The sequence below is a fragment of the Arvicanthis niloticus genome, chromosome 15 (assembly GCF_011762505.2).
Source record: "Arvicanthis niloticus isolate mArvNil1 chromosome 15, mArvNil1.pat.X, whole genome shotgun sequence".
NCBI classification, from domain to species: Eukaryota; Metazoa; Chordata; class Mammalia; order Rodentia; family Muridae; genus Arvicanthis; species Arvicanthis niloticus.
In genome coordinates this window covers 9,053,799-9,079,268 of record NC_047672.1, presented here as the reverse complement: position 1 = coordinate 9,079,268, position 25,470 = coordinate 9,053,799, and the positions used below count along the sequence as shown (strand labels likewise).

The window sequence follows — 25,470 nt, the reverse complement described above, 5'->3', positions numbered from 1 at the left end:
ACCCTAACGCATCTCTTCAGGGAGCCTCCAGGCTGCTCCAGAACCAGCCTTAACATACTTTCTTGGGATAATCATGGGTGGGCAGAAAGTGATGCTAGCCTGACTGTCCTGCAAGAGAGGGCCATGGGCCTTGAGCATTCGATGGCACTAAGAATGGAAGATGAAGTTAAGGCCACATGCAAGTGCCCTGAAAGCTATGCTGATGTGTTTGGATTTGCTTTTAAGGCAATAGGGAGTCATAGGAGGCTTTAGGGTAGAGGAATAATGAGACCACAATTGCTTTTAGAGAAAATATTTTGCTAAGTGAAGTAAGTAATGCACGGGTTCGGTGAAGACTGGAGGTAAGAGGCCAGTGCACTGTCTTGGTAAGAACCAATGACCAAGAAGCAGGGAGGATGCAGTCAAGATGAAAGTGGGCCCATCATACCCAAGGGTTGGGGTGAGCCCCAGAGTTGCTCATACTGGCCGCAGGGGCAGTGCATATCCCTGAGATGACATAGTGCTTTCCCCCCTTCCTTCCTAGATACCACCAAGACCGCCTCAGAGGATAGCTGCAGTGACCTTGTCCCTCCTCTTGAGCTCTGTATCAGAACCAAGTGAGTGGGGCTGCCTCTAACTTCATGCAACTCATCCCAAGAGGCCAGCATGTGCATTGGTTGGGGATATTAAGCCTGTAGACAGAAAGACTACAGCTTCCTGGGTGGCCTGATTTAGAAGGCTGTGGTCAGGTAATACCATGCAGCTGAGTAGACATTGGCCTGGGGACTTATACTTAAGCAGGTGTCTCCATTGGGCTGAGTTAGAACTGAGTAGAATTGGGAGAAGGGATGGGATAGCCAGGGCATGGTGGGATGTGGGTGACTACAAGAGCTGTGCCCCCCTACCCTGTGTGGTAGAGTTACTCAGAACACTGAGCAGGGATGCTCCTGTGTCTGAGACACTGTGGGGGTGTCCTTGACACCTCATTCAGACTGCATTCAGAGGAGGCTGCGGCCTAGGCTTGAGTTGGGAAAAGCCCATCCCCTTCTTCTTAGGCTTTGCCGTGCTCCAGGCTGGGGCTGTGCTCTGTAGGGCCTGTGGGCTATATCGCTAGTCGAAGCCTTTGACTCATTTGGGCAGCTCTTCTCAAAGTCTGCAGTCAGAGATGACTCAGGGTATAATAGGGAAGCGGGGAGGAGCGTCTCGGGAGGGAGACAAGGTTCTGGATGTTTTTCTAGGGATGTAGTGCATGTTGTGTGGTTCTGAGCATGCGTTTGGGAGCCAGGCTGCAGGCTGGCTGTGAGGCACTGGACTTCACCTATCCGACTTACTTTGTCATCTGTAAAGTGGGGACAATGGCAGCTTGGAGCCCAGGTGGATATTACTAAATGCTTTCTAGCCTTAGCTCTCACTGTCATTGTCCTTGGCACTTGTGACTCGGTGTTGTGTCAGGAGGAATCTGTTTCCCAGCTGGGGCCAAAGACACTGAGATACTGAGCACCTGAGATACATGTGGCAGGCCTGGAGTCCAGGCCCGTGACCCCTGGTAGACAAACAAACCTTTTAGCAGGACTGAGAGACGGAGCAAGGACTGCCTTGGCACTGTGGGAGCATCAGGAAGGGGAAGTGGGAGGGCTGCAGGCACATCCTCATTGTGCCAGTTCCCTGCCCTCCCCCACAGGGATACAACATTCCTGCAGGGTCATAGGCTGGATGCTTTCATCACAGGATTAGGGGCACATGCGGGTCGCTGTCCTTTCAAGTACAAAGGGCCACTCATTCAAGGTGATGAGTGAAGGCTTTGAAGGGGAAAGAAGGTGATCCTGGCCCTGGCACCTATGCAGGCTAGCAGAGGAGGCCACAGGGTGACCTTTCTGAAGGAGAAGGGCCGATACTGACCCCTAGGCACAGCTTCTATCCCTTCCAGACTGGGGTGCTCCTTGGGATCTTTTTTGACTTTATCTTTGTATCTCTCCTATCAGTCGTACCCCTTAGCCCTTCACTGCCCTTTTTTGATCATAGATGGTTCCTGACTGGCCACGCAGCCACCCAAGCCCAGCCTTGACTGGCTTTCTGAGCTCAGTCTGATGGACAGTTGTTTGAGAATGGCTCAGAGTTTTGGCCTACCTTGAGGGTAGCCTCTTGCCTGAGATGGCTAGCATGGAGCATAATTCATGATCATGGAGGGTGGGCTTAGATCTGTTCTGTTGGTGCTCCCTGACCTGGGCTTGGATGGTACATCTTCAGAAGTACTTCTCAGTGTTTGTAACAGAGAGAAATAGGACTATTTGTACAGCATACACATAGTTAGGGTTCCAGACATCAGGCCTAGGGACTCTTAGGGGTCCCAGACGCCATCCATCCCCAGGATGGCTAGGGGAAGCCCATGTGAATTCTGGATTACTCATTAGGGAGTCTTACCCCAGAGCTTAGGTCCTAGGCTTGTAGACATTAGCTTCCTTTGAAGAATATGTTAGAACTGGAATCTCCAGGCCAACCAGGGCTTCTGTGGTGAGCCTGAGGATGTAAATTCCTATGCAGTTGCTGGAGCTACCACAGCCCTAGGACCACTTAAGAAAACATTCATTCATTCATGTTTGCAGTGTATGTGTGTGTGTGTGTGTGCGTGCGCGCGCGCGCTATGGAGGCCAGAAGAAGGCAGCAGGTATCCTCTATACCTACCCACCCAGCACCCAGTATCTTTAAGGTGGAGTCTCTTGATGGCCTGAGTTCATGTTCATGTTTTGTTGGATAGTCTAGGCCTGCAAGCACCAGCGATACACATGTGAGACACCTAGCTTATTCCCTGGGTGCTGAGATGTGAACTCTGGTCCTCATTATTTCCAGCAATCACTCTTAACTGTGGAAGCATCTGTCTAGGCCCTACTTTTGAGAAGTGCTGTTCTAATGATGGGAAGGGCCTCCCTGGCTCTATCCATGTCCATCTTTCTGAGCCTGCCTTTGCACGTCAGTTGCCAAGGGAAGTACCAAGCCTGTGTGTATGATTGCCAGAGACCAGGGAGCTTTTTTCCTAACACCAGGTCTTTGCCTGTTCTGTGTTCTCAGTGCATTCACTATGGTGGGCCTACGTGGCCAGTTACCATGGGAGTACTTTCCCAGAGTTTTTCCCAGAATTATTCCCGGAAGGCTGAGGGGGTGAATGGAGAGTGGAATGGCTGGGTCCCTGTCCCCTTGATTTATCAGATAACAAGCCACTGTAATGGAAAACAGCAGGCCAGGAATCCTAGACCAAGGAGTTGAATTACAAAGGCTTTGCGTTTTGTTTTTGCTACAGATTCTCAAACAGCTCAAAGGAGGAACTTGGGAAAGTAGCCTCTGAGGTCACTGTGGGGACCTGCTGGTATGGTCTTGGCTATGGGGGTGAGGTGAGAGGGCAAACCCTGCTGTCTGTAGACCTGCTTTAGTGTACACATGGTGCCATAGTCCATACTCAGGTCACTGCCAAACCCAGAGTCAGATTTCACATACCTGGTGAGATGCCACTGAGCGGCAAATCCTCCTGTCCATATATAAGGAAAGTGGCTTAGCTGGAGACCTAGTGGGTGGGGTTTCCTTCTCAACATGCCAAGGCTCATGGAAGCTCTGTCTTGATTCTTTAGAAGCAACAGCTAGATAAGAATTAGTTCTCACTCTCAGAGAGTTCAATCAAATGGAAATCAAATTCAGAATCAACCATGATCAATTCCAGGGGAAGATGACCTCTTCTCCTTAAGCCCAGCCTTGCTGCGCTGCAGGAATCATGACCCACCCTATAGGATGTACCTACCACATGCCTGCCCATCTGGCTATATGCTTAGTCCATAGAGGCGTGCCCAGCATCCCTTCAGTCTAGCCCTTTCTTTTATAGATGGGAAGGTGAAGGTTTCCCACAGACTGCTGAGTCACCTAGACAGCAGCTTGGACCCCCACTGTTCCAGCCGGGTGGTAGGACACTGAGCGGTGTGATTTCCTGCCACCTGGCTCTGTTGCACAGGCCCAGACTCTGGGTTTTGCCTTCAGAGACCAGCATCCCGATTAGAAACATCACTAGGTCCCTGTGCTGTCCTTGTTATATGGTATGACGCATATCTCAGCCCCACAGAGTCTCTTGTTACCTTTGCTGTGTCAGGAATGTGGGGTCCATCTCTTTCCCCTCCCCCTGTTGTTCTGAAACGACATCAGCCTAACCGGACTCTTTGGGGGTCATTTCCAACAGCACACGCTGACCTCTCCCAGGCTTCCATCCTCACTGGAGTGAGAGAAAAACGAAACACTTGTCAACAGGCCAGAGAGCAGAGGAAAGAACTCATAACCGGGCCTGGGGCTAGGGTCCAGATGTTTCTGTTTGGAGGCTCAGACAAGAAATGCAAACTCGTTCCAGACTGGGTCAGTGTCTCTGAGGCCTGGAGAGTGTTCCCCTCCCACAGGGATGTCCTACCCATTTAATACCCCTTTCCTTGCTGATGCCCTGGCCTGGAATACCCATTCATAGTGCCCGGTAGCCACAGAGGGAGCTCTCCCTGGAGCCCACTGTTTATATCAAGCGTGCCCTTCTGATGTGCTGTGGTCCACATATTCCCACTTTGTCCTGGCACGTGTCATCCTTTGGGTTGTCCTCCTGAACTCAATCCTGCCCAGCTGTCAGCCATCATTTCCTCTTTCCCAGGCCACTGTAAGATAGAACATAGGACCCCAAGATTCCTGACGTTTACCAAGGGCTCTGAACATGCAGGGAAGGTGGGCAGGAGAAGGAGTCAATGGGGGAGAAGGCTTGGAGGGGAGGCCCGGACAGTGTGTTGAGTTGTGTAAAGAGCGAGATTGAAAAACCCAGATTTCCCTGCTGAAGATCTGGGAGGGCTTCAGAGCAGGTATATGAGGGGAGAGCTGGAGTGGGGTGTCCCCACACCTCAACTCTGGGCAGCGGGTACTCTCAGCCTTCCTGAGCCTAGCACAAGTGCTGAGAGCCACCTCCAAACCAGATCTCTTCTGCAAGTGGCCTGAATCTGAGCCTAAAGAAGCTTGGGTGGGCCAGGAGGAGGACTGGCCAGGGCCAACTCTAGAACCACCTCTGATTTGGAATGGCCCCAGTACAGGGACAGAAACTTGCACAAAAACTGTTTGTCTGGAAAATCAAGGCTAGCAAAGGGACCCGTGGGTGTGTCTGACGCGGTTTGGAGCGTTCTAACAGACCCGCCGTCTTTTTGCAGTTGTTGGCCCCGTGTGGGATCTTCTCCTATATGAAGTCCATCAGGCTCAGCAGTGGTCTGAATGAGTTCAGGCTGGAGCTGGCTGTGCTGTAGTTACTGACCCGAGGCTGTAACTGAGGAGTGGGCACTTGCATGCCATGGCCTTCTCTGGGATATTGCTATTGACTTTGAGCTCAAAGCTCAACTACTAGGTTAGCGGTCTTTGGTGGAGTGGTTCTTCACCTTTGGGATTATTTGGCAGTCTTGGAATACTTTCAGCAATTATAGTCAGGGAGAGAGCACAAAATGTCCTACAGTGAACAGCACACCTCCCACACCAGAATCATCCAGTGACAAGGTGGTTCGAAGTATACCGCATGAGTTACTGCAGATGACAGCCTGGACCACTGACTCCGGCTGTACATTCAAGCCGCTCTCCATCTCACCTGTTGGTTCACTTCCCCACAGTCCCTCAGTGCTGCTGCAACACTGTAAAATTTCATCTTACTCTAGACCATTCAGATCAGCTGCCATGCTCCGCCCTTCCAGCATTTCAGATGGTCATTATTTCCCATCCTATAGCCAAGCGCCTCTCTCCGCTGCCTTTTCACCTGCGGGTCAGGATGGGAGAGCTAGTTGCCTTATGACTGGCTTCAAACCCAAACACAGACCTAGCAACCTGCCAGTGAGGCTCCAGGACTGTTGTGATACAGATGTATAATGTGACACCCTGTACTGAAACCGGGAGCCCCTGGGAGAGCCTTAAGCTTGCCTCTAAGTGGAGACAGTACAGTCTAAGGGTTGAGATGCTCTGAAGAGGGTGGTCCTTGGGGACCAGGCTGAGGGTGGATCTGTTTTTCTACTTTGTGCCCCCTTTCATCACCATCTGGGGATCTCAACCACTGAGGCATCTCTTCAGGCCCCTAAAATGTGTTCTTGGCACCCAAGACATTGATGCTTATATATAAATCTTACTAGAATAATAAAAGGTTATTTAATGGTGCACCTCAAAACAGCAAAGATGAATAGGAAATAATAATTGAACATTTCAAAAAAAGATTACATTGTTACAGATGCTGAATCTTGACTAACTTAGAAGCCTCAGTAGGTCAGCCCTACCTGTCAGCATCTGGGATCAGCGCCTCTCCTCCTATACCTGCTCAGGGTACCAGTCAGAGCAAGGTCTGTTTCCCCTGCTGATAAACCTATGCTGTCTCCCCTGGAACTTCATGAGAGTCTCCTAAATCTTACCAACAGAAGACTAGTCACATAATAATTAACTTCTCAAATTTACATCAAGTTGCCTAGCAGTATGGTGGCCATGTCCACCACTCAGACACTGAAGACAAATGCTATGGTTCCATCAGAGCACATGTGTTCTACCCAAGTGACCAAACCTGATAGAGTCCCCTAGATCTACCTGACATACTAGAAGCTGTGGAAAGGGTCTCAAGCAGCCGAGATCACTGAGCCACATGGATCTCCCTCATCTAGTAGATCAAGATTGACCCTTGGGATTCCACATTGGTGGTTTGGAAGGAGCGCAGGCAGTGATGATTGCATTGGTGTTCACTTCCCAGCATGGGGTGGCTGGAAAATGGATCTTACAAAGGTGGCTCTCAAAAGATCTCCTTTTGAATCGTTTCTGAGTACTATGACCAAAACAGAAGTAAATGCCTCTCCTGAAGGAAGCCAAGGGTTGTCTGCCAAAAAGCTGCATGTCCCCATAGGGGTGAGATCGTTCAGCATTGCTGGGTAGCATTGCTGGGTGCCATCAAATGACACCAAAGAGAACACAAAATTTTGGGAACATTTCCTCAAATTAACATTTCTGCCTATGCTGGCTTTCCCCACATGCCTAGTCTAGTCTTTTAAGCAGATTGGTTTTTTACAAAATTCTCAGACACTCAGCTTTCCTGGAACACTGACTAGGGTATACATTAGGGCAGCGTTCCATCTTGCACATTCGCACACCTTCAGAGGTTTAGGAAGTATATCTTGTCCTTGTTGTACCCTGGTGAGGCTAGAACGTGATGTTTATTTTTCCCTTGTGACTGTGTGCAGCTACTATCTTCCGTACCAAAGCATTCCATGGGAGAAAGAGAATTTGCAGGTAAGATTTGTTGTCATTTTTTTCAAATGACAAGAAATTTGCTTGTCTCTTTGATGAGAAATAGAATGGCGTAAAGCCTAGAAAATATGAATCATGGGAAATATAATGTATAAATCTACCAAGAAGCTGATCATAACCTACAGGAAAGTGACTTAGAAGATGAGGCGTTTGAATTCTGCTACCTCTGAAAAAAATGTAATTTTCAGCCTAAAAACTAGAGATACTGAGGCAGCAGTGTGAGAGCTGAAGAAGACAGAGTTCTGAGGAAGAAAACAGGGGTTGAGTTGGAAGATGGGCTAACAAGAGTGAGGAACATGGGGTCCAGGATGAACCATTCAGTTGTTGTTCTGCATTCATAGGGAGACACCAAGGCTACCTGAGAATATAAAAATCCGAGGCTGCTTAAATCCCTTCTTTAAAATACCATGTAGTGTTCACACGTGGCTACACATCTTTCTGTATGGTTTAGTCTCTGGGTACTTATAATATCTGATATGCAAGCACTTGTTATACTGTATTGTTTACAGAATAATGACAGGAAAAGTCAGGCTTATATGCTTAGTATAGATTTGTTCTTGGCTTGGGGGGTGGGGGGGGTTGTCACCATTGTTTCTTGATCTACAGATGGTTGAACTATGGATGGGAAACCAGTGTGCTTTCATTGTGTTCTTGGTGCTAGGACCATAGTACCTAACAAACAACTTAAAGGAGAGAGATTTCTCTTGGTTCATGATTTCTGGGTGTTCAGTCTATCCCGGTGGGGAGGCCCAGTGTGGTAAAGCAGCTTGATTTTAGTGGCTGGAACATGTGTCAGAGGATGTTCACAGCATGGTAGACTAGAAAACTGAGTCTGATAGGAGACAGGGGTTGGATAGCATCACCAGAGACCTTCTTCTTATGACCTCACTTCCTAAAAGTTCCCCAACTGTCACCACCAAGCAGGAAACAAGAATTCAGACCATGAACCTGTGGGGGACCTTTCAAGTTCCAGCCACATCTCTGTGAGTAAGGCCTCTTGCTTCCAGTCATTCTGATGGGAAATACTGCACGGTTACTCTGAGTGGATCTGTTTTCTCTCTTGCTGAAGTTGCAGTCTTGGGATTTTGGGCTTTCTCAGAGAGTTGCTGAATTAAAACAAGAACAGCTTTTCTTTTCCCCTTGCATGTCTGTGGCAGTTAGGATTTTGACTCGACATCTGGTTTTGAAACCATAATATTTGTTCCCTCTCTAAACTTCACACACTGCGAAACACTGTTAAGCCCCAGCCTGCTGCTCTGACTAAAGTGCTGCCTCGCCACCTTCTCCTTCACTTGTCTTAGAATCTCTATGCAGGCAGGATCCTCATAGTGGTAGAGCCGCCTAATTCTCTATCTGCAGTAAATATGATTCCCCTCGGTTGTTTAGAAAATCCGCTCTCCAGGTCTTAGGAACTCCTCTGGCCTCACCTACAGTAACTGTTCCATTGGATCTGAGATGCCAGTATTTGCCTACTTAGTTCGTCTTAAAGCTTTATAAATGAGTTTCAAACCCTGTTTGTTCCTGTAGTACTCACGGTACTCCCTAGCTTCCTGTGGCCCATGAGCAATGCCCTGGTCTGCTGTCAGCTGTCCAGTCTCCTCTGCATCTTTCTCTCACCTTTATTGCTCATCTCCTGCACCATGGATATCCCAGAATATCTGTTTCCCTGGTCCTACAGGGGTGTCCCTGAAGGGCCACTGCCAGACACTGCTGGACAAGAGCTGGGTCTGCATGTACTTGGATGAGTTAAATCATTAGAGAGCTGTAGCATCAGAGCCAGACACAGTCAGCTATGGCACAAAGGACAAGTTCCCTGTCATCTGTGTCTTCCCTGTTGTTTCCAGGGTCCTTGGAGCCTTTTCTGCATGCCATATAGGTATTTAGGTTGGATAAGAGCATGAAGAGCAGGTAGACAGGGTGGGGTCCTCAAAGCCTACTTCCTGGGTCCCTGTAGCTTTAACATTCTCCTGTCACTCTCTCCATAGGTGGAAAGGGGCATCCGTGAATTGGAATGGCTCAGACCCCATCTTGTGACCCTTGGATACATGGAGTTCTATGGCTTCAACATTCATCACTGGGATGACCCCTGGACCCCAGGTCTTAGGGTCAAATCTCTTAAAGGTGTCACCCTGCCTGAGTCTGCATGGCCACAGAGGCATGCCATGTCTTCCAGTGCCTTCCATGAAGGGCCGTGGTCGGCTCCTGGGCACTGCAGAGGTTCCCTCCTGGCCCAGCTGTGACTGCCAAAGGACAGGAAGGAGGCTACCAGAGACTCTGGCCTTTCATTTGCATCCTTCCTGGATAGCCCTCTCTCCAAGGGCTATCACTAGTGTCACTGGCCTTGGGGACTCTGGAGTCTTGTTACTGCAGCTTCCATAAAGCAAAGTCAAGCCTATAACCAGGGTAAAGACTGTGGTTCATTGGTGTGAGTGGAACACGGGTCTGCTTTCATCATGGCTAAGATGGGGTAGGGAGGTGGAGGCTCAGGACACCCACCTGCAAAGTATCTCCTAGGCAAGATGTGAGGCCAAGCCCAGCCTTTTGTTCCAGAGATGCCCTTGTCTGGGTCCCCAGGTCTCTCAGTTTTCCACAGGAGCAGCACAGTCTAAGATACAAGCTACCAGAGCAGCTAAAGGTCTGGAGAGCCCAATTCAGGGATGACCTGGTTCTCCTGTGAAGCCACATGAGGCTGGGGTGGGCCTAGAAGGAGACTGGGATGGGCAGGCGTAGAAAGGTGTCCAGAGAATGACTTCTTACCCAGGTGAGCAAGAAAGATGGGGACGAGCAAAGGGATCAAGTGTTAGCTTCCCTGTAGCTATGGGGAGAACTGACTGCCATCATGAGTGGGCAGGGTTTTGGAAATACTCACATTGTAGAGTAAGGAGAGAGGTCGGATGGGGTAACGGTGAGTTCTGAGTTTCACTTACCACATGGTGTATATCCTCTGGCATCCTCTGGCTTCCATCACGGAACATGGTAAAGCAGTAATGGGTAGCTAGGGAAGAACTCCTGGACGTACTGCAGGGTCCAGCGCTGCTTGCAGCAGTTTACGAGAGGAACCTCGGGGCAAAGCTCCAGACTTCAGAGACCCTGTCATACGGCTATCCAGGTAGAAACTAGGAAATAATAATAATGGGAAATATATGGGAAAGCTCTCAGGTGCCTCCACCCCTAGCCCGGCAGCCCATCTTTGTCCTCCATGTGTCCCCTTGGGGTATAGGAGCCTAGCTGCTCTAGGCTGTGCCTTCTGCAGTAAGAAGCCCCCTTGCTGTAAGAAGAAATCTCATCCTTTAAGGACTTAGGGATTTGGTGGGGACGACTGCAGAGCTCGTCTTGTGCTCCTGTGGGTAGGGCCCATGCTGTGTCCTAACTGCAGATCTTTGGAGAGGCAGGGAGGAGTCAACCATGCCATAGGAGAAGCAGAGGGCGGGAAGGGCTGTGTCCTGCACCAGGCTCCCCTGGGGCTCACTGTGTAAACTTTAGTGGCCGTTCACAGCAGGTTCCCAGTAGAAATGCTTCCTATATCTCCTTGAAATGTTTATGCATTTGTTTCCCTTGGCCAGAGATGGGCAGCTGCAGAGTGCCTGGCTAAGGAAGTCAGTTTCCCTGCAATGGCCTTGTTTATCGGCCCAGGGAGGAAAAGTATCTTTTCAATGAAACCTACTTAGTCTCCTTGCCAGGGGCTCTTTGGCAGAGCTAGAGAAAACAAACAATTCCCAGCATTACTGCAGAAGGTTGACCCAACGAAGCACAGAGCTTGCTCTTAGGAGCCCAGATGCAGTTACACAAGTACTATGCCGTGGAGTGGAAGGTGGGCAGAGCCTGGTACAACCACTCCCAGGCCTTGACTCCTTTTCAGTGACACTCTGGGGACTGTAGGACCGAAACACCTCATCACAAGCGGGCATTGTTCTCTAGGGGTGCAGTGGTAGGTGTCTGTGGCTCACAGCCCTCTACCGAACTGTAGTAAAGTCATTAGTGCTCACATACGTATGTGCTAAGGGTCAGTAGTTTTCTGTCTCTGTTGTTCTGCGTGGAGACAAATTCCTGAACAAGCTGGCTAGATTTTTCCTATTGGCTTTGCTCTCTTCAGCGTTGGTTCTTTGATCTAGAGAGGGACACACAGGCCGTGACTGTTGACTTCTGACATGAAGAGTGTGTGGAACCAGTGTAATGGCCACTTAACTCCAAACTCTCATGAGGAAAGACCTCCCTTCCCTTGGGATGTTCGTTTGAACAGGATGCTGTGACAGCCTATTTTCACTTTCCAGCCTGGCTCCAGGAGTCCTCCAGACCCTGCACTGCCCCAGCTCTTCCGAGAAGAGGGTCAGCCAGACAGTTGTTTGTCGGTTGGTCTTACTTTTTATTGATCTTTGTGAGTTTCCCATCATGCACCTCAGTCCTGCTCATCTCCTCATATTCATCCTTTGCCCTTCCAACCTCCCTGGCAAAATAAAAAACACAAACAAAAAACCAAAACAGAGAAAACATCTCATTGTGGAAGCTATAGCATGTCACAGTGTGTCCCATAGTGTACCCTTTTGTCCACACATCTTTACTGGTAAATATTCATTGCAATGAGTCATTGAGTCATTAGTCTGTGTCGAGATCTCTGGCTTCTGTGACACCATCAATATTGGATCCTCACTGGGACTCCATCCAGTTATCCTGCTATTGCCCTGTGTCATGGAGATCCTGCAGCTTCAGAACGGCAGGACTGGTCCTTTTACTTGTCCCAGCTGCTCACAGATGATGTAGATTTTGGGGTGGGCCAACTCAGAGCCCTGGATCTGGGCCTGGGTGGTACCTGAGCCGGTCAGTAGGCCAGCTCTCCCTTATCTGTACCACCAGGGTGATCTGTCCAGCACTTGCTCTGGCAAAGCCACCCAATGCCCTGGGCAGGAATCAAGGTCATTTCTCCTGCTCTCCCGCCTTTGGGGTTGGCTCACCTGCACCTGTACCTCCAGAGCCAGCTCCACTGTGCTGCCCAGTCAGGGTTCAGGGCTCACTCTCCCAAGTGCTGCAGCCGGAAAGGTGTAGGGACAGCTCTCTTGTTCTTATGACTCCCCCTGGGGTGAGGGGGGGAGTAATTCTCCCTACTGCTGCAGGTGGAGGGGGTTGAAGGGTGTAAGGTGTACCCATGCCACCTCACAGCAGACCAGTGGCAGGCCAACTGTCCCTCACAGCTCATACTCTTGGGGCCAGCTCACCCACACCCCTGGTGAGCTCTGCTGTGCTGTCCAGTCAAGGTGCAGGGCCTACTCGAGTGCCTGAATGCTGCAGCTAGTGAGGGGCTGGGCTCGCTCCCCTGTGCTCAGTTTTCCCAACTGTTGAAGGTGACGAGAGGTGTAGGGCCCTTTCATTTTTGGTGAGAGATGGGGCCAGCTCTCCAGAGTGCCACAACCAGTGCTTCTCTGGAGGTAATATGAGCCATGGGAATCAGCACTGACTCCTGCAGCTGCATAGCCACAAATGCAGACATGGGCCTGGACCTCACCAAGGCTCCAAGTGGCAAGGCTGGTCGCTCACAACAGGCTACTCCTCTCCGCCCTCCAGTCTCCAGTTCCGTCTCTCTTAATGCCGCACACCGTGGTGGTTGTCACATCTGACTACCACATACTTGCACACTCTGATGACTCCTGCTGCCGTCTGACCACGCACCTGGCAGGGTACTGGGTGACATTCTCCACCAGGTTTGTGTGGTGTGGTAACAAACAGGTGCCTGTTCAGTGCTCCACAGGACAGGAGGTAGACAATTCTTACCTGTATATTGCAGCCATTCTAGAGGCTGCTCTTTGCCACCACTGGGCACACAGATACTTCTGGCTCCTTCATCTCTCAGGATGTCTCATGCTGGGGAGTCCTCCCGTATCTACTTAGGGCAAGCTGGCTCTTTAGTGGGGACAACCTTGCCCCCATTTCTTGTGTGGAACACCAAGTCTTTTCTCCATGGGATCCATCTGCGAGCCATGTGAAGGAAGCCCTGTGTGCCCCTGTGTGTACACACTGGATCAGCTCTTGCTGTGTGCTCAGTGCCTCAGCGTTTGCCATAACTCTCCCCAGGTGACTCAGCTGCCATTCCTTCCATCACGAGTGGGCACTGTCCACCTGGACACTTTTATTTTTCCATTTTGTTTTTCAAGACAGAGTTTCTGTTTAGCCCTGGCTGTCTGGGAAACTGCTTTGTAGATCAGGCTGGCCTTGGACTCAGAGAGATCCACCTGGGATTAAAGTGTGCCATCACTGCCTGTCTGGTTGGATTGTTTTTCTAGGGATAAAGTAAGTTGAGTAGGCTTCTGTGGCCCAAGGCCTTTTCCCACCCTGTATTAAAATTGTAAATGCTCACATACATGTGTGTTAAGGATTTATCGTTGTCTTTCTCTGTTGATCTACTTGAAGATACACTTGCAGTCCGCTGCAGGCTTCCTAGAAGTTGTCCTGAGACTGTCTCACTTGGCTTTAGGGGCGAAGACACAGCCTTTTCTGTCCTTGCATCTGAGGCCTCTATATAAGACACCCTTGCTAACTCTAGGACCCAAATTGCTCGATGGCCAGAGGGTAGGGATGACCAGTCTCGGAGGACATTAGCTCTATTCCCTTAGGGTGTCACACAAAGCAGTTTCCAGGACAGCAGGATTCCTGGTGGTTAGAACTAGGCCAGGACATAGAGATGTCCTGAGGTAAGGGTGCATTCAGACTTTGTCTGATTACCCCCAGTGTCTCTGCATCACAAGGATGGCACCATCTCTGACCAAGGAACAGCAAGGCCTCCAGTCTGCTGAGAGTGAAAAGATCTAGCTGCCACATGAACCACATGTGGCCAGAGCACTTGACTTAAGCTTGCTGAGCTTGGGTCCTGTATGTGACGCTGCAGCCTCACAGCGTTCTAAGAGAAAGCGAGATCACACACAGAAGCACTTAAAACAGATCCCGGCAATAGATGCTGCTGACCAACCTCTCCAACGCACAAAGAAACGCCTTCCAGCTTCTACCCTGGGCCTTAGAGCACAAGTGAATAATTGAGTGAATGATCCATTCCAGACTAAAGGACAGTGTGAGCAGACAGACATGGCAGTCACAATGTCTACCTCTTCCTGGAAGAACAGAGCATGTTCTCAAAGGATCACTGTCGGGAGCCAAGAGCAAATGAAGACCCCGTCTGTATAGGCCAGAGTGGGGCACTTTCCTTGAAAAGGGGATTTGCTCAGAGTTCTATCAGGTCTCTCTCCCTTCAGGTGAGGGGAGAAGCGGGCTGCTGTGGGAAGGCAGTAAAGGTAAGAAGCACACATATGGGTAAAGTAATGTCCTGTGCCGGGCCCTAACACGGCCACCAAACCCTCAAAGGATCCTCAAAGTTACAGGAGGCAATCAGATCAGGCTGCCAAATCTCTTGGCAGGTGTTTGGCTCCACCCACCAGAGTTCTCCCTCCTCCCTAATCATGCCCTAATCCTCATGGGGCTGTGGGAGGTGTGATTATCAGGCAAAAATGCCAAGCATGTGTGATAATGAAGATTGCTTCATGCACACTGCAGGATGGGGGGGGGGGTGAGTGTAAATGGCATAGCCAGGCATACTATAGCCAGGGCTTTTGTGTTATGCAGGGACCTGAGCTTTCAGTAGATCTAGCAGTTGCAGAGAGGGCTCAGGACCTGGCCAGACAGGCCTTCAAGGGACAAGTGGTGGCCATAGTCTGCAGGTGGCCTCACCATGCTCTCTCCTGTGCCCAGTCCCACAAATACCTATTATGCACCATTCTTCTCTGAGAGACTCACTGAAGACCCTGCCTCTGCAGATGGAGAAAGTAAGGCACTTTTCTTTTAGGGGCAGGCTCTCTGAGGCCATACCACCAGGTGATACCCGAGCCGCCTTCTTCCTTTGTTCTTCCTGCCTCCCTTCCAGCCTTACATGAGCTCCGTCCACTTAAAATCACAGCAGAAATGTTCACTCCCCCATGAATCTGTCACCACTGCAGCCTTCCATGGTGTTTCTTAGTATAGCCTTCCAGCTTTCAGGTACAGCTGTCACATCCTACCAATCACATGGGTTGGCTCCAAAGCCCCTCCACCCCCTTGGGAAGTCCCTAAGGTACTTTCATGATGCTCTTGACTTCTTTGCTGCCACTGCAGATCCTTGACAGAGGGTCGTGGTCAACAGGCTCTCCTTTAACACAGATGCAATCACATGCACACGCACACACGCACACACACACACACACACACACACACACACGCACACACGCACACACGCACACACGCACACACGCACACGCGCACGCGCACGGCCCACATCATAGGCATTGTGCTTCTTTTCTTTTCCTTAGGCCCAGGGCCCTCCCTTTCCTTCTTTCCTCATGTACAAATCCAGCTGAAGGTTACAGCTACATGCTTTGAGAAAGAAGCCCTGCCCTGTCACTCCCCGAAGTGTGTCTCCACCAATAGCCTGTCACTGAACACTGGGGCTGGGCATCTAAACCGTTGGTTCAGGTTGTTCTGAGATTAAACCTACTGCCTTTCCTGTGGCCTCTGATAAGGGTGATCCTGGGTGTTTATCTTTTTTGGGAGGGGGAGGGGTCCTTTTGAGTCTATGAAGTCTGACAAACTCCAACTTCTCCAGGAAGCCTCAGAGCACTTGGTGATAAGCACAGTGCATGGCCACCTCCCCGTGGCCCGCTCGCCTTCAAGGTGCTTGAGACACTTGGTGTCAATACCATTCCTGAGCCTTGCCCCACCCTGCCCCTTCCTGCCCCAGCACAGGAAGCACTGGGGCATGATTAATAATTACACGAGGACAGTGTTTAAACAGCCCCTGCTACTCGTGGGAGCCCTTGCGCTGAGGAACGGGTGTTCGCTATTGATCTCCTGACCTGTGCCCCACACATTCACAAACCCAATTTCTTCTTGGATGACTAGGTGGAGCAGACACTGTGGTGGGGTTGGGGTTGGGGAAAGCAGGGTCACAGCTATCGGGTGGAAGGAACTGAGGAATCTGGGGATGATGGGAACTAAAGATGTCATAGAGGAATCCAAAAGGTCTTCAAATAGGTTGAGGAGTTTGCTTCTTCCTCTGAGTCCTGGGGACCAACAGAAAGCTTTAGGGTAGGGTGGTTCCAAGCTGTCTTCAGAAGACTAAGATGCCAACAATTTGGACAGTAGACCATAGGGAAGAGACTGACTTCAGCACTAGGGCTAAAGGACCAGGTGGGAGAGAATGGGCCAGCTTAGGAACCAGGTGCATGGGGTCATGTCCTGGATTCAAGTCCTGCTGTCATTCCTACTAGGCAAGCAGAGCTTGGCTTGGAGCAGCTGCCCCCTCTGTTGGCTGCTTGGGCAGCCACGGATCTCCCAGGAACAGTGTGTAAAACATCCCAGCCTCAGATGAAGGTTTCCTTTACTTGCCCGTCTTGGCAGACCATGAAGGAGGGGCCTCAGCTTGGGGAGGTGCCAAACCTTTGTTTAGATTCTGTCCGTGACTGGATCCACTGCCCATTGTTTCCCTAACTGTTGTCGACCTTGGGCTGGATGGCAAGAAAAGAATTGCTTGGCTCCTGAAGGCTAGTGTTGCCGAATACAGCCAGCCAGGCAGGATGGTTGCAGTCCCTTGGTAGCCTTGGGCAAGCTCTTCCCATGGGGTCACTTGGTGTCCCTCTCCACGTTCTGAAGATGTGAGACACCCCCTCTGGCTGTTTGGGTTTTCAGAGGCCATTGTGGAAAATGCTTAATACCCCCAACCCCCCTCCCAAGGACTAGGAGATTCCATCAGATGTCAAACTTGCAGCCCCAAGATGGAACTCTGATCCTTGTCTAGTGCCAAGCTTTCCTAGAGTCCTGGGTCAGAGGCCCACATCTGTCTCTCCTGCTGTTGTCAAGGGATCCTTGCTGCACCAGTTATGGGTGTGCACTATAAGACAAAGTAGTGAGATGGGATACTGAAGTGTGTTGGATTTCAAACTCAGAATTTGCTTGGTTTAAGTTGTAGTCCCCCCTTTCCCATTATGTCATCTGAATTAAATTACAAAACAACCCGTTTGGGGCTGTAGCTCAATTGATATTAAAGTCTTAAATTCCACTCCCACTACTACATAAACCTGTCATCCCAACATTTGGGAGATGGAGGCAGGAAAACCAAACATTCAGAGTTGTCCTTGGCCACAAAGCAAATACAAGGTGAACACAAACTGCATGACAAACAAACAAGTGAAATGCCTGTGCCTCAGTTTCTCCACTCTTGCGGTGGTGATAATGGGAACACATATTGCCCCTCTGGTGTGTAGACGCTGCAGAGAGTGTCTAGAATAGAGCTGGCTACTGGAAGTACTCAGCAATGGTTGGCCTTTCTCCCAAGAGCTAGAGAGAGGACCTGAGATGCAAATGTTACTATATGGGATGTTTCCATAGAATGAGGCTGGCTGGACCTCATGCATGCTGGCTGAATCCCGGAGAAGAGTGTGACCTCATCATTCCCAAAGTCCCCTCCCAAATGGCGGGGCGTTTTATTCCTTTGACACCTCTGACTTGCCCTCTGTGGCTCCTGGGCTGCATGGAGAAATGCCTTCTGTTGTTTGATCCTCCCCATACTGGGCATTGGTCCCTGGTTTAGAAAACGAGATTGGGCCAGATGATGGACCCTGAAGCTGGCCTCTATTCCCAGCAGTGAGGGCTTCTTGACAATGAGACTGGAGGCCACCGTGACAAGCTCTGGGTGCAGCCTTGGAGATCCTGAGGCCAGATATGGAAGCTAAGTCTTGTGAAGTTCATCCTCTCTTCTTGCTCAGCTGCTCCGTGGAGAAGCAGTGGGTGCTCCAGAACATCTCTCTGGCTGAGGGTGGGTGGAGTTTCCTGCAGCCCCTCCCCTCTTATCTCCCCTGGTTTCCTGAGATTCTGGGAGCTCGTGTATCTGGGTGTCCTGATTCCACACCCAGGCCCTATTGTGTGGGAGCCTGGTCTTTCCTTCAATTCAGCCCTCTCCCCGACAGTGAGCAGCCTAGAGAGTGACAGATCAGCAGCCCACAGACCCTGGAGGAAGCCAGCTAGCTATCCTAGACCTAGGTATCTGTGAGCCTGCTTCCTATCACTGCCAACCAAGCACCTCTCCTCTTCCCGGGACCACAGCACACACAGCTTGGGACTGTACCTCCGATAATCTCCTGTTTTCTGTCCTGGAAAAGCATCAGGGTTTAGAAAGCTGCTTTCATGTGAGAGTCTGGGAAGGGTGGGTGTGTGCCAAGGACAGTTGAGTCCTTAGGACCTGCTCTCTGTCACCCTCTCGGGTCACTTGAATGTACCTGGTGAGAATGTAAAAAGGGGGCTAGGCAGACGTTCCCCCACGGTCCCTCTGTCCTACCACCCTGTGCTCACACTCACCTTCTGAGAGCTGACTCCTCACTCAGCTCAGCTCCCACTCTCTGACCCCCTACTGGTCAGGTGGGAGGAGCAGGCTTCCCCCAGCAAAGCCTCTAGCCTTTCCACTTTTCAGCATCACCATCAGTGTGTTCCAGACTCGCTCAGGCCTTCTTCTCTGTACATAGTAGAGGAAGGGGTTGCAGATTTTGCCACTACATGGAGTTCAAATACTGGGAAGAACACAGACTCACACAGCAGGGCAGTGAGTCCCTCTTTTAAGGTCCCTCCCTTAAAGTCAAAGCAAAGAGGCCTCATGGGAATCTCATATGCGCCTGGCTCAGCTAGAAGGCCAGCCTTATCCCTTCTTCTGTTTGGACCGTTCTCTCCCTACACTACCACCTCCCTTCCTTGATATAAACAAATCGATTGCCATATTCCCTCCTCCAGGAAACCTTTCCGGATTGCAGAGAAGAGGTGGAGTTCTTCCACTGCCTGAAGACCCACGTTACCACTTCCTGTCCTCAGGCCTGCGTCTCACCCATCCCCTGCAGGGCTACATGATGGAGCATCATAGACGTGTTTTCCATCCTGTCTATTGGCGGGGTGCTCAGCTGGCTGGGGCCCAAGCCAGTTTGCAGTGTGCAGCTGTCCCCTGGGCACAAATGCCAATTTTGGCACAGGGTGGGCACCAGGAGCACTATGTTATTGTTTCTGAACCAAGGGATTAGCATATTACCTTACTGAGCCGGAGTCCCTCCCATAGCATGCCCAGAAGGTGCACCGTCTGCTCTTCAAGTCTCTGACTATAAGATATGTTTAGTCAATTCCCTGGCAGCCAGAATCAGGGAAAATACTTTCTACTGATAACAGACAGCAGCACTGGTTATCTCACGGTAAGAACCATCAACAGGTCTTTCCATTCCTTCAAGGGCTAGCTGCTCAGATGGAAGTAACAATAAGTTGTATTCAGTCACTGGGGAAACCGCTGGCTGTGTCTAGGAGTCTTGCCGCTCATGGCGTAGCTCTGGGACTAGTTGGCATTCCCTGGGTGTGTGTTAGAACATGGAACTCTAAATCCTACTCAGATTTAGGAACCAGAGGCTGTATTTTAAGAAGGTACCTAGAGAACTCACGTTCCTGTGAAAAGCTGAGATGTGCTGGTGACTCCTTAGATGGATATTTCTAGAACAGACGTGAAAGTTCCATAAGGAATGCCTGTTATAGTTTCCCTCTGTCCTCTGCAACCTCCAGGCACCTTCAGGGTTCTTGGTGGCCCTCTGGTCTGTGCAAAATCAGCCTGGCTTTGACTGACCCTTAGACTTTGCTCTGGGATGGTCGGGTTCCGAGAAGGGTGGGAACTTTCTGCATACACTGTGTACTCTACACCATGGTTTCTTAAGGATGAGGCAGGATGCCCCCCAGATCAGGAGGGACTGTCTGTCCTCTGTGATGATGGGCTTTCCTCAGCAACAGGCAGGGACATCGTGATCATACCAGGTTCAGGAACTGTCCTGCTATTAGGATAGGGCAACCAGCTATAGAGACCTGGAGAGGCCATCCAAGAAGCTGCAACTTGAGAAGATAGATGCCCGAGTCCCCATTCTGCTTTAAAAAGCTGTTAGTTACTGTGTGGAGGTAAAGAACACACTTGGACTATGGCCTTGACGTGCAGCCCTGGAACAGGTGGCTGAGTAAATAGGACAGGAAGAAAGGAATCATTCAGAGCCCTGATGCAGTAGGCTACCTGGGAAGGAAAGATACATCAGCCAGAGGACAGGACTCACAAAGGGGCTTTCTCATATATTTCTCATGATAATGTATTTATAGTCCTTCAGTTCCAAATTGTCTGTGGTTCAAATTCTGCCACCTTCAGGAAGGCCTCTAAGGCTTCTGCCTCACCAACCAGTCAGTTCCCAGTGATATCTGTCTGTGCCCTGGGCTATTCCATCTTTCTCATGAGTGTGGGCTTCCTACAGCTTGCAGACCAGGGCTTGGGTCTCCACTTGTGACCCCCCATTCTAAGCCATGAGAGTGATCAGAGAGGATGGGATGAGCCATTCCTGGCGCATGAAATGGCAGGTCCTTTTTGGCGTGCCTAGTACCATGCTAGAGCCATTCTGCCTGGCAGAGAGAGGTGGTGGCCTGCTCTATATGATATTTGGAGAATCACTTGAACCTGTGGCCTCAGTTTACCTATGTGTAGTGAGGTTTTAGTGATCAAAGCCCCAGCTTCCTTCATGCTCAAAGGGACTGAGAGTCAGGAGAGGAACTCAACACAAAACTTTTGGAGAGCTCAGGAGTAAATGACAGGGAGTCCCTAGAAAGTGACTTAGTAGGACCAAGGGACACAGCAGCAGAGCAATACCCCAAAGCAGGAAGAATGTGTGTGGATCTGGGGGCTGGGCCCAGAAAGGGTTTACAGCAGGGATCCATCTCATCATTTTCTTATTAGATGAGACAGTGAGTGCCTGCGTGAGATGCTCTTGCTGGCCCGGTGGGCTCGAGGAATGTTGGCTTCACATGAATAGAATGCTCAGATGGACACAGGGGGAGGGGTCTCCAAGGCAATGGGGCAGGGACCAGCCCTACCCACTCTACCTCCCACCCCTAGAACTCATCCCACTAGCCTGGCTCACAGTTCCATGCTCCTGAGGAGAGAAAGCATGAATGAGAATGTTCTCACAGGTGCCCTGCCCTGCCTTTGCTCCAAGGGAACCTAGCACACACTCTGGCACTGGCTGGCTGATGGGCCAGAGATGTCTACCTCCATTCAGCTTTGAGAATGCTCCCCAGACATCCTGTCTGCAGAACCGGCTCCCCTCCTGGCCATGGGAAGAGGATGTTCAGGGTGCAGAGTACTGCCAGGAGATGAAGAGAGACTAGCACACCTGGATCAAACAGTATCCCCAAAGAAAGGCGGCTCCAGGAAGTCCTGCTGCTGAACCTCTGCTTGTGGTTTCTTCTCTACGTCATTGAATTCAGCTCCATAGAGTGGATGAGGAAAGTCAGGTCTCTGGATTATGAGCGATACAGGTGGTAATAACTGTGAGCACTTGGACTGGGTATGGGACAGAAGTACTGGGACAGAGCTACAGTGCATGGTGGAGGGTCTGATGTAGACGAGGCCATCTTTATCCTTTGCAGGCACACTCATGCATCCATGTAAGTGTCCCTGTGTGCACACATTCATGTACATGGCACCTACATGTGATATGTGCATGTATGGAGTCCCTAGTTTGTAACCTGGGTCTGAACACTTTAGCATAATCTGTGGGGATTGTGAAGAGTAGGGGACAGAATAGCTTGGGTGTGGATTTATGAAATGCCCAGTAGTTGAGCAGACAGGATGGCTAGGGGGGAGTCGCTGACTTGGAGGAACAGCTGAAGGCTACTCTGTAGGTTCCAGGCTTTTTTTTCTGCCCAGGTATTGTGACATCTTTCAAGAAAAGCTCTTTTTAAATCCCTGTCTGAGGAGGTAGCCTTCCGTTAGGAAGGGAAGAAGGGGAAGGTAGGTCTGGCTAGTGGATCAGAAGAACACAGAAGGCCAGACTATTATGAATCCACCCTGATGCCCTCTCTCCAAGCTCTGAACCATGTTTCCTTTCCTTTCTGAGTCTCAGCTTCTCCAAGGACTTGAGAGCAAACGGTTTCTGGATCTCTTCTCTTGAAGTTTTATAATGTAACGAGGCAAAGACTGGAGATGTCTAAAAAAGGCCAGGGCAGCAGGGAGCAGGAAGCTACTGCCGCAGGGCTGGGTCCAGAGCAGAGAAGGAACCCAGAGTGAGAAAAGCCCTCCCAAACCACTTACACACATGACACTTCCTCTCAGGGCCCCACACAGCAGCAGAGCCCTGTCCTGCCATGTCTTCCCCAAGGGTGCGGTCTGGCTGCTCATTTCAGAAACCACCAGCACTGCCCTCTGTACATGGGAGGATACGGCCTTCCTGGGCCACCAGAGATTCCCACTGCAGAATAGGGCTTGAGAAATTGTGACTATACACCGTCATGGAGGTCTTTGCCAGCCCTGAGTGGGTTGGAATAGATGCAGGGGCAACCCTGCTGTAGGTGCCTTCCTTGGACTTGAGCCGGATTCTTGAATCCCTGTTTTTAATCCTGGGCACGATATAAGGATCAAAGTCATATAAACTCCACCAGGCCAATGGAAACTTTTTTCCATCCTGTCCTAGTGACTCTTCCGCTACAGAGAATTGCTGGTAAAACATTGGAATAGAAAACCCCACTGTCCAGAAATGGGTGTGGCATTGCCCCTCACCTCAAAGACAAGAAGCCTGGCTTGTGTCTCAAGGAGGGTAGGGGTGAGGGTGAGGACAGGGAGGAGCAGGGTGAATAGGAAACAGAAGCCTAAAAAATTATTAAATTGTTCCATCCCTGCTGAATCACTGGGGGCCTCCTAAATCCGTTTTTGATTTAAGAGTGATCGCGTGATGCCAAAATGCCCAGGCGCTGCCTCTTAGACAAGGTTCCTCCCTTCAGATTCTGGGAGAGGCAGGTGTCCTTCCCTTGTGAGCAGGAATAGGGGGGTAGAATCCCTACCGTGCCCAGCTCTCTGCTCAGCAACCTTAGAGACCTAGCCTTTTCTAGGCTCAATGTGGGGTGGTCCAGGGTGCCATCACAATGGAGGACCTGCATGGGGTATCTAGGAAGGAGGAGGGATGGGCACTGAATGGCCATAGCAGATGTGGTGACCTAGGGTATAGGAATTGGGAAGGGAGGGGCCGTCATGAAGCCATACTAGACTGTGAGGAGCCTAGGCACTGGGGTAGAGAAGCTGGGCTCCTGAGGCCCTAAGTAATCCTATGCCATGGTTTTGAACTGACCTTCTCTCCCCCATTGTTGGAGGGGCTGGCCTTGTCTCACAAGGAGGATGGCTCCAGATTGGCACCTCTGGCTATGAGCTCCTGAGAGGACCAGCCTCTCTGGATAAACCAAAGAGGTATGGCTGATAAGTCCCCGATCAAAGCCAGCAGAGGATATAATCAGGTGCCCCCTGGGGATATTTTCAGACCAACCTAGGAGCCCTGGCGGGTAGGTCAGATGGGGAAAGGGGTCTACTTTCCTCAGGCCCATCAGGGAGTATCCTGTCTTTCCCTCCCGCTTCTTGCTTTCAACCCAGGAAAGCCAAAGCAAGCCTGGAAAACTCATCCAAGCTGGTGGTGAGCTTAAGCTGACCGGATAGGTATGTGTGTGCCAAGTCTCCTCCTACCCACACTTTATTCCTGGTAGGCCTTCTGGAGGGAATGAAGCCATTACGTTCTCTGCCTGGCTTATAGAGAAAAATCTCTGTCGGCAAGGGCTTGGGTCTACCCTTTCAGCTTCTCTGCCCTGCAGGTCACCAAAGCTTCTAAGTGGTGAAAGGTGGACCATGCCCAGGGTTGTTTCCCTTCTGTACAAGCTAAGATTCTTATTCTTATCCTGCATCCGAGGCTCTGGTCACCATCCTCTGAGATGGAAACTGAAGTTCTGTGGAACTCTGAAGGAAGGAATAAGAAAGCCCCAGATCATCCTATCAACAGTCAACTCTGACTGGCATGGGCCTCACTGGGCAGTGCAGGATGAGGCACATCTGGAAAAGCACTTGCCAGGACAAAACGGTGGCTGCCACTAGGGTCTGAGAGACAAATCCAGCCTGAAGCTTGGGCACTAGGATGAAGGGCATTTGTTTTATTTAGTCTGGCCTGAGCCTGAGAGCCTGTTCACAGGAAAGACTCACAGGCCAGCCCTAGGAGGGCATTGGGACACTCTAAAGGAGAAACGCAGCCAGAACCAGGCCTTGGACCTAGGTTCCCAGGGATGACTGCACTGTAGGGCCTCTGGCTGCACCATGCTCCTCTGTGCTTTTACCTTAGATTGCTGCTGCCTCCTCTACCCCAGGAAGATGGAGCTGCTTCCACCAGCATCCTTGTCCACCCTGAGGCTTGTGGCTCAAGGTTCTTGCCCTTTGTTCTGGGATAGTGAACTGAGTAGAGTAACCTGGGCCTCAGGACCTTTCCTTTTGGGCATGGTGTTTAAACTCTGGGTAGGATTAAGCTGTGAAGCAGTCTAACCCCAGTGTCCCTTCCCTTGGCATATCACTGATGGCTGCCCCAGACTCAGCAAGGCACCGTCTAGTTTCAGCCTGCCTCTCCTGGCCGGCCAGCCTGGATTGTGACAACAGGCCAGTGAAAGAATGAGGCATAGGGCCTTTATGCCTGACATACAGCCAGAAACCTTTTCACTCTACCATGCAAATAGCCAGACAGTTCAGAACTGCAGGGGCCCCTGGGCATGGTGGGAAGTAGCGAGAGAAAACGTTTGCATTGGTATTTCAGGCAATGCCTGCATTCTGATGGCACCTCCTTTGCCCAAAGGAATGAAGCCATGTAAGTAGGTTCAGTTGTCAGTGGGTCTAAAACAGTTTCTGAGCTTATGTGGTAGAAGAGGATTCAAGAAGACAAGGGGCTGGTCTTTGTGGCCTGTGTTTGCTCCTGTGGTATCCAGAATAGAGTTTGGCATGATATTTGTGCTAATAAAATAGTTGTGCTAAAGAATATATTAGTAATATTCAAGAGAATCTCACCACTGTTACACACACACACACACACACACACACACACACACTGGCATACCACACACTTCAGCTACAAGTCTGGTCTGCAGGTACTGCCATAGCCTTTTGGGACAGACACACTTAGGTCCACAAAGGCTTGTATTTCTCACTTGGTTCCTCACTGTTCCGCTGCCTGGCCACACCAACCTCTGGTGTGGGGCTAGCTCTCCCTACTGTTTTCCTGGAATCCTCGTGGCTAGGTCCCTGAGCCAGATAGCATCAGATCT

General features: G+C 50.5%; 1 protein-coding gene and 1 long non-coding RNA gene across 3 annotated transcripts in view; one reads left to right on the top strand and one right to left on the bottom strand.

Annotated features, from left to right (window-relative positions):
- Positions 1–9,694, top strand: part of Mindy4 (MINDY lysine 48 deubiquitinase 4) — a 105,988-nt gene extending 96,294 nt beyond the window's left edge. The window contains exons 17-18 of the mRNA XM_034519768.2: positions 524–596; positions 9,282–9,694. Coding sequence (XP_034375659.1) covers positions 524–596; positions 9,282–9,330 — 122 coding nt within the window. The 3' untranslated portion in view covers positions 9,331–9,694. The remainder of the gene's footprint in view (positions 1–523; positions 597–9,281) is intronic.
- The window catches only part of LOC143434507 (uncharacterized), a 31,851-nt gene that overhangs the window by 4,700 nt on the left and 1,681 nt on the right, over positions 1–25,470 (bottom strand). Inside the window, exons 3-4 of one of the 2 annotated variants that reach the window (XR_013104005.1) lie at positions 11,657–11,740; positions 10,224–10,412 (exon numbers count right to left, since the gene is read on the bottom strand). This is a non-coding gene — a long non-coding RNA (uncharacterized LOC143434507). Of the gene's footprint in view, positions 1–9,826; positions 10,413–11,656; positions 11,741–25,470 lie in introns of those variants that run through there. The other variant, XR_013104004.1, reaches the window with a different exon arrangement.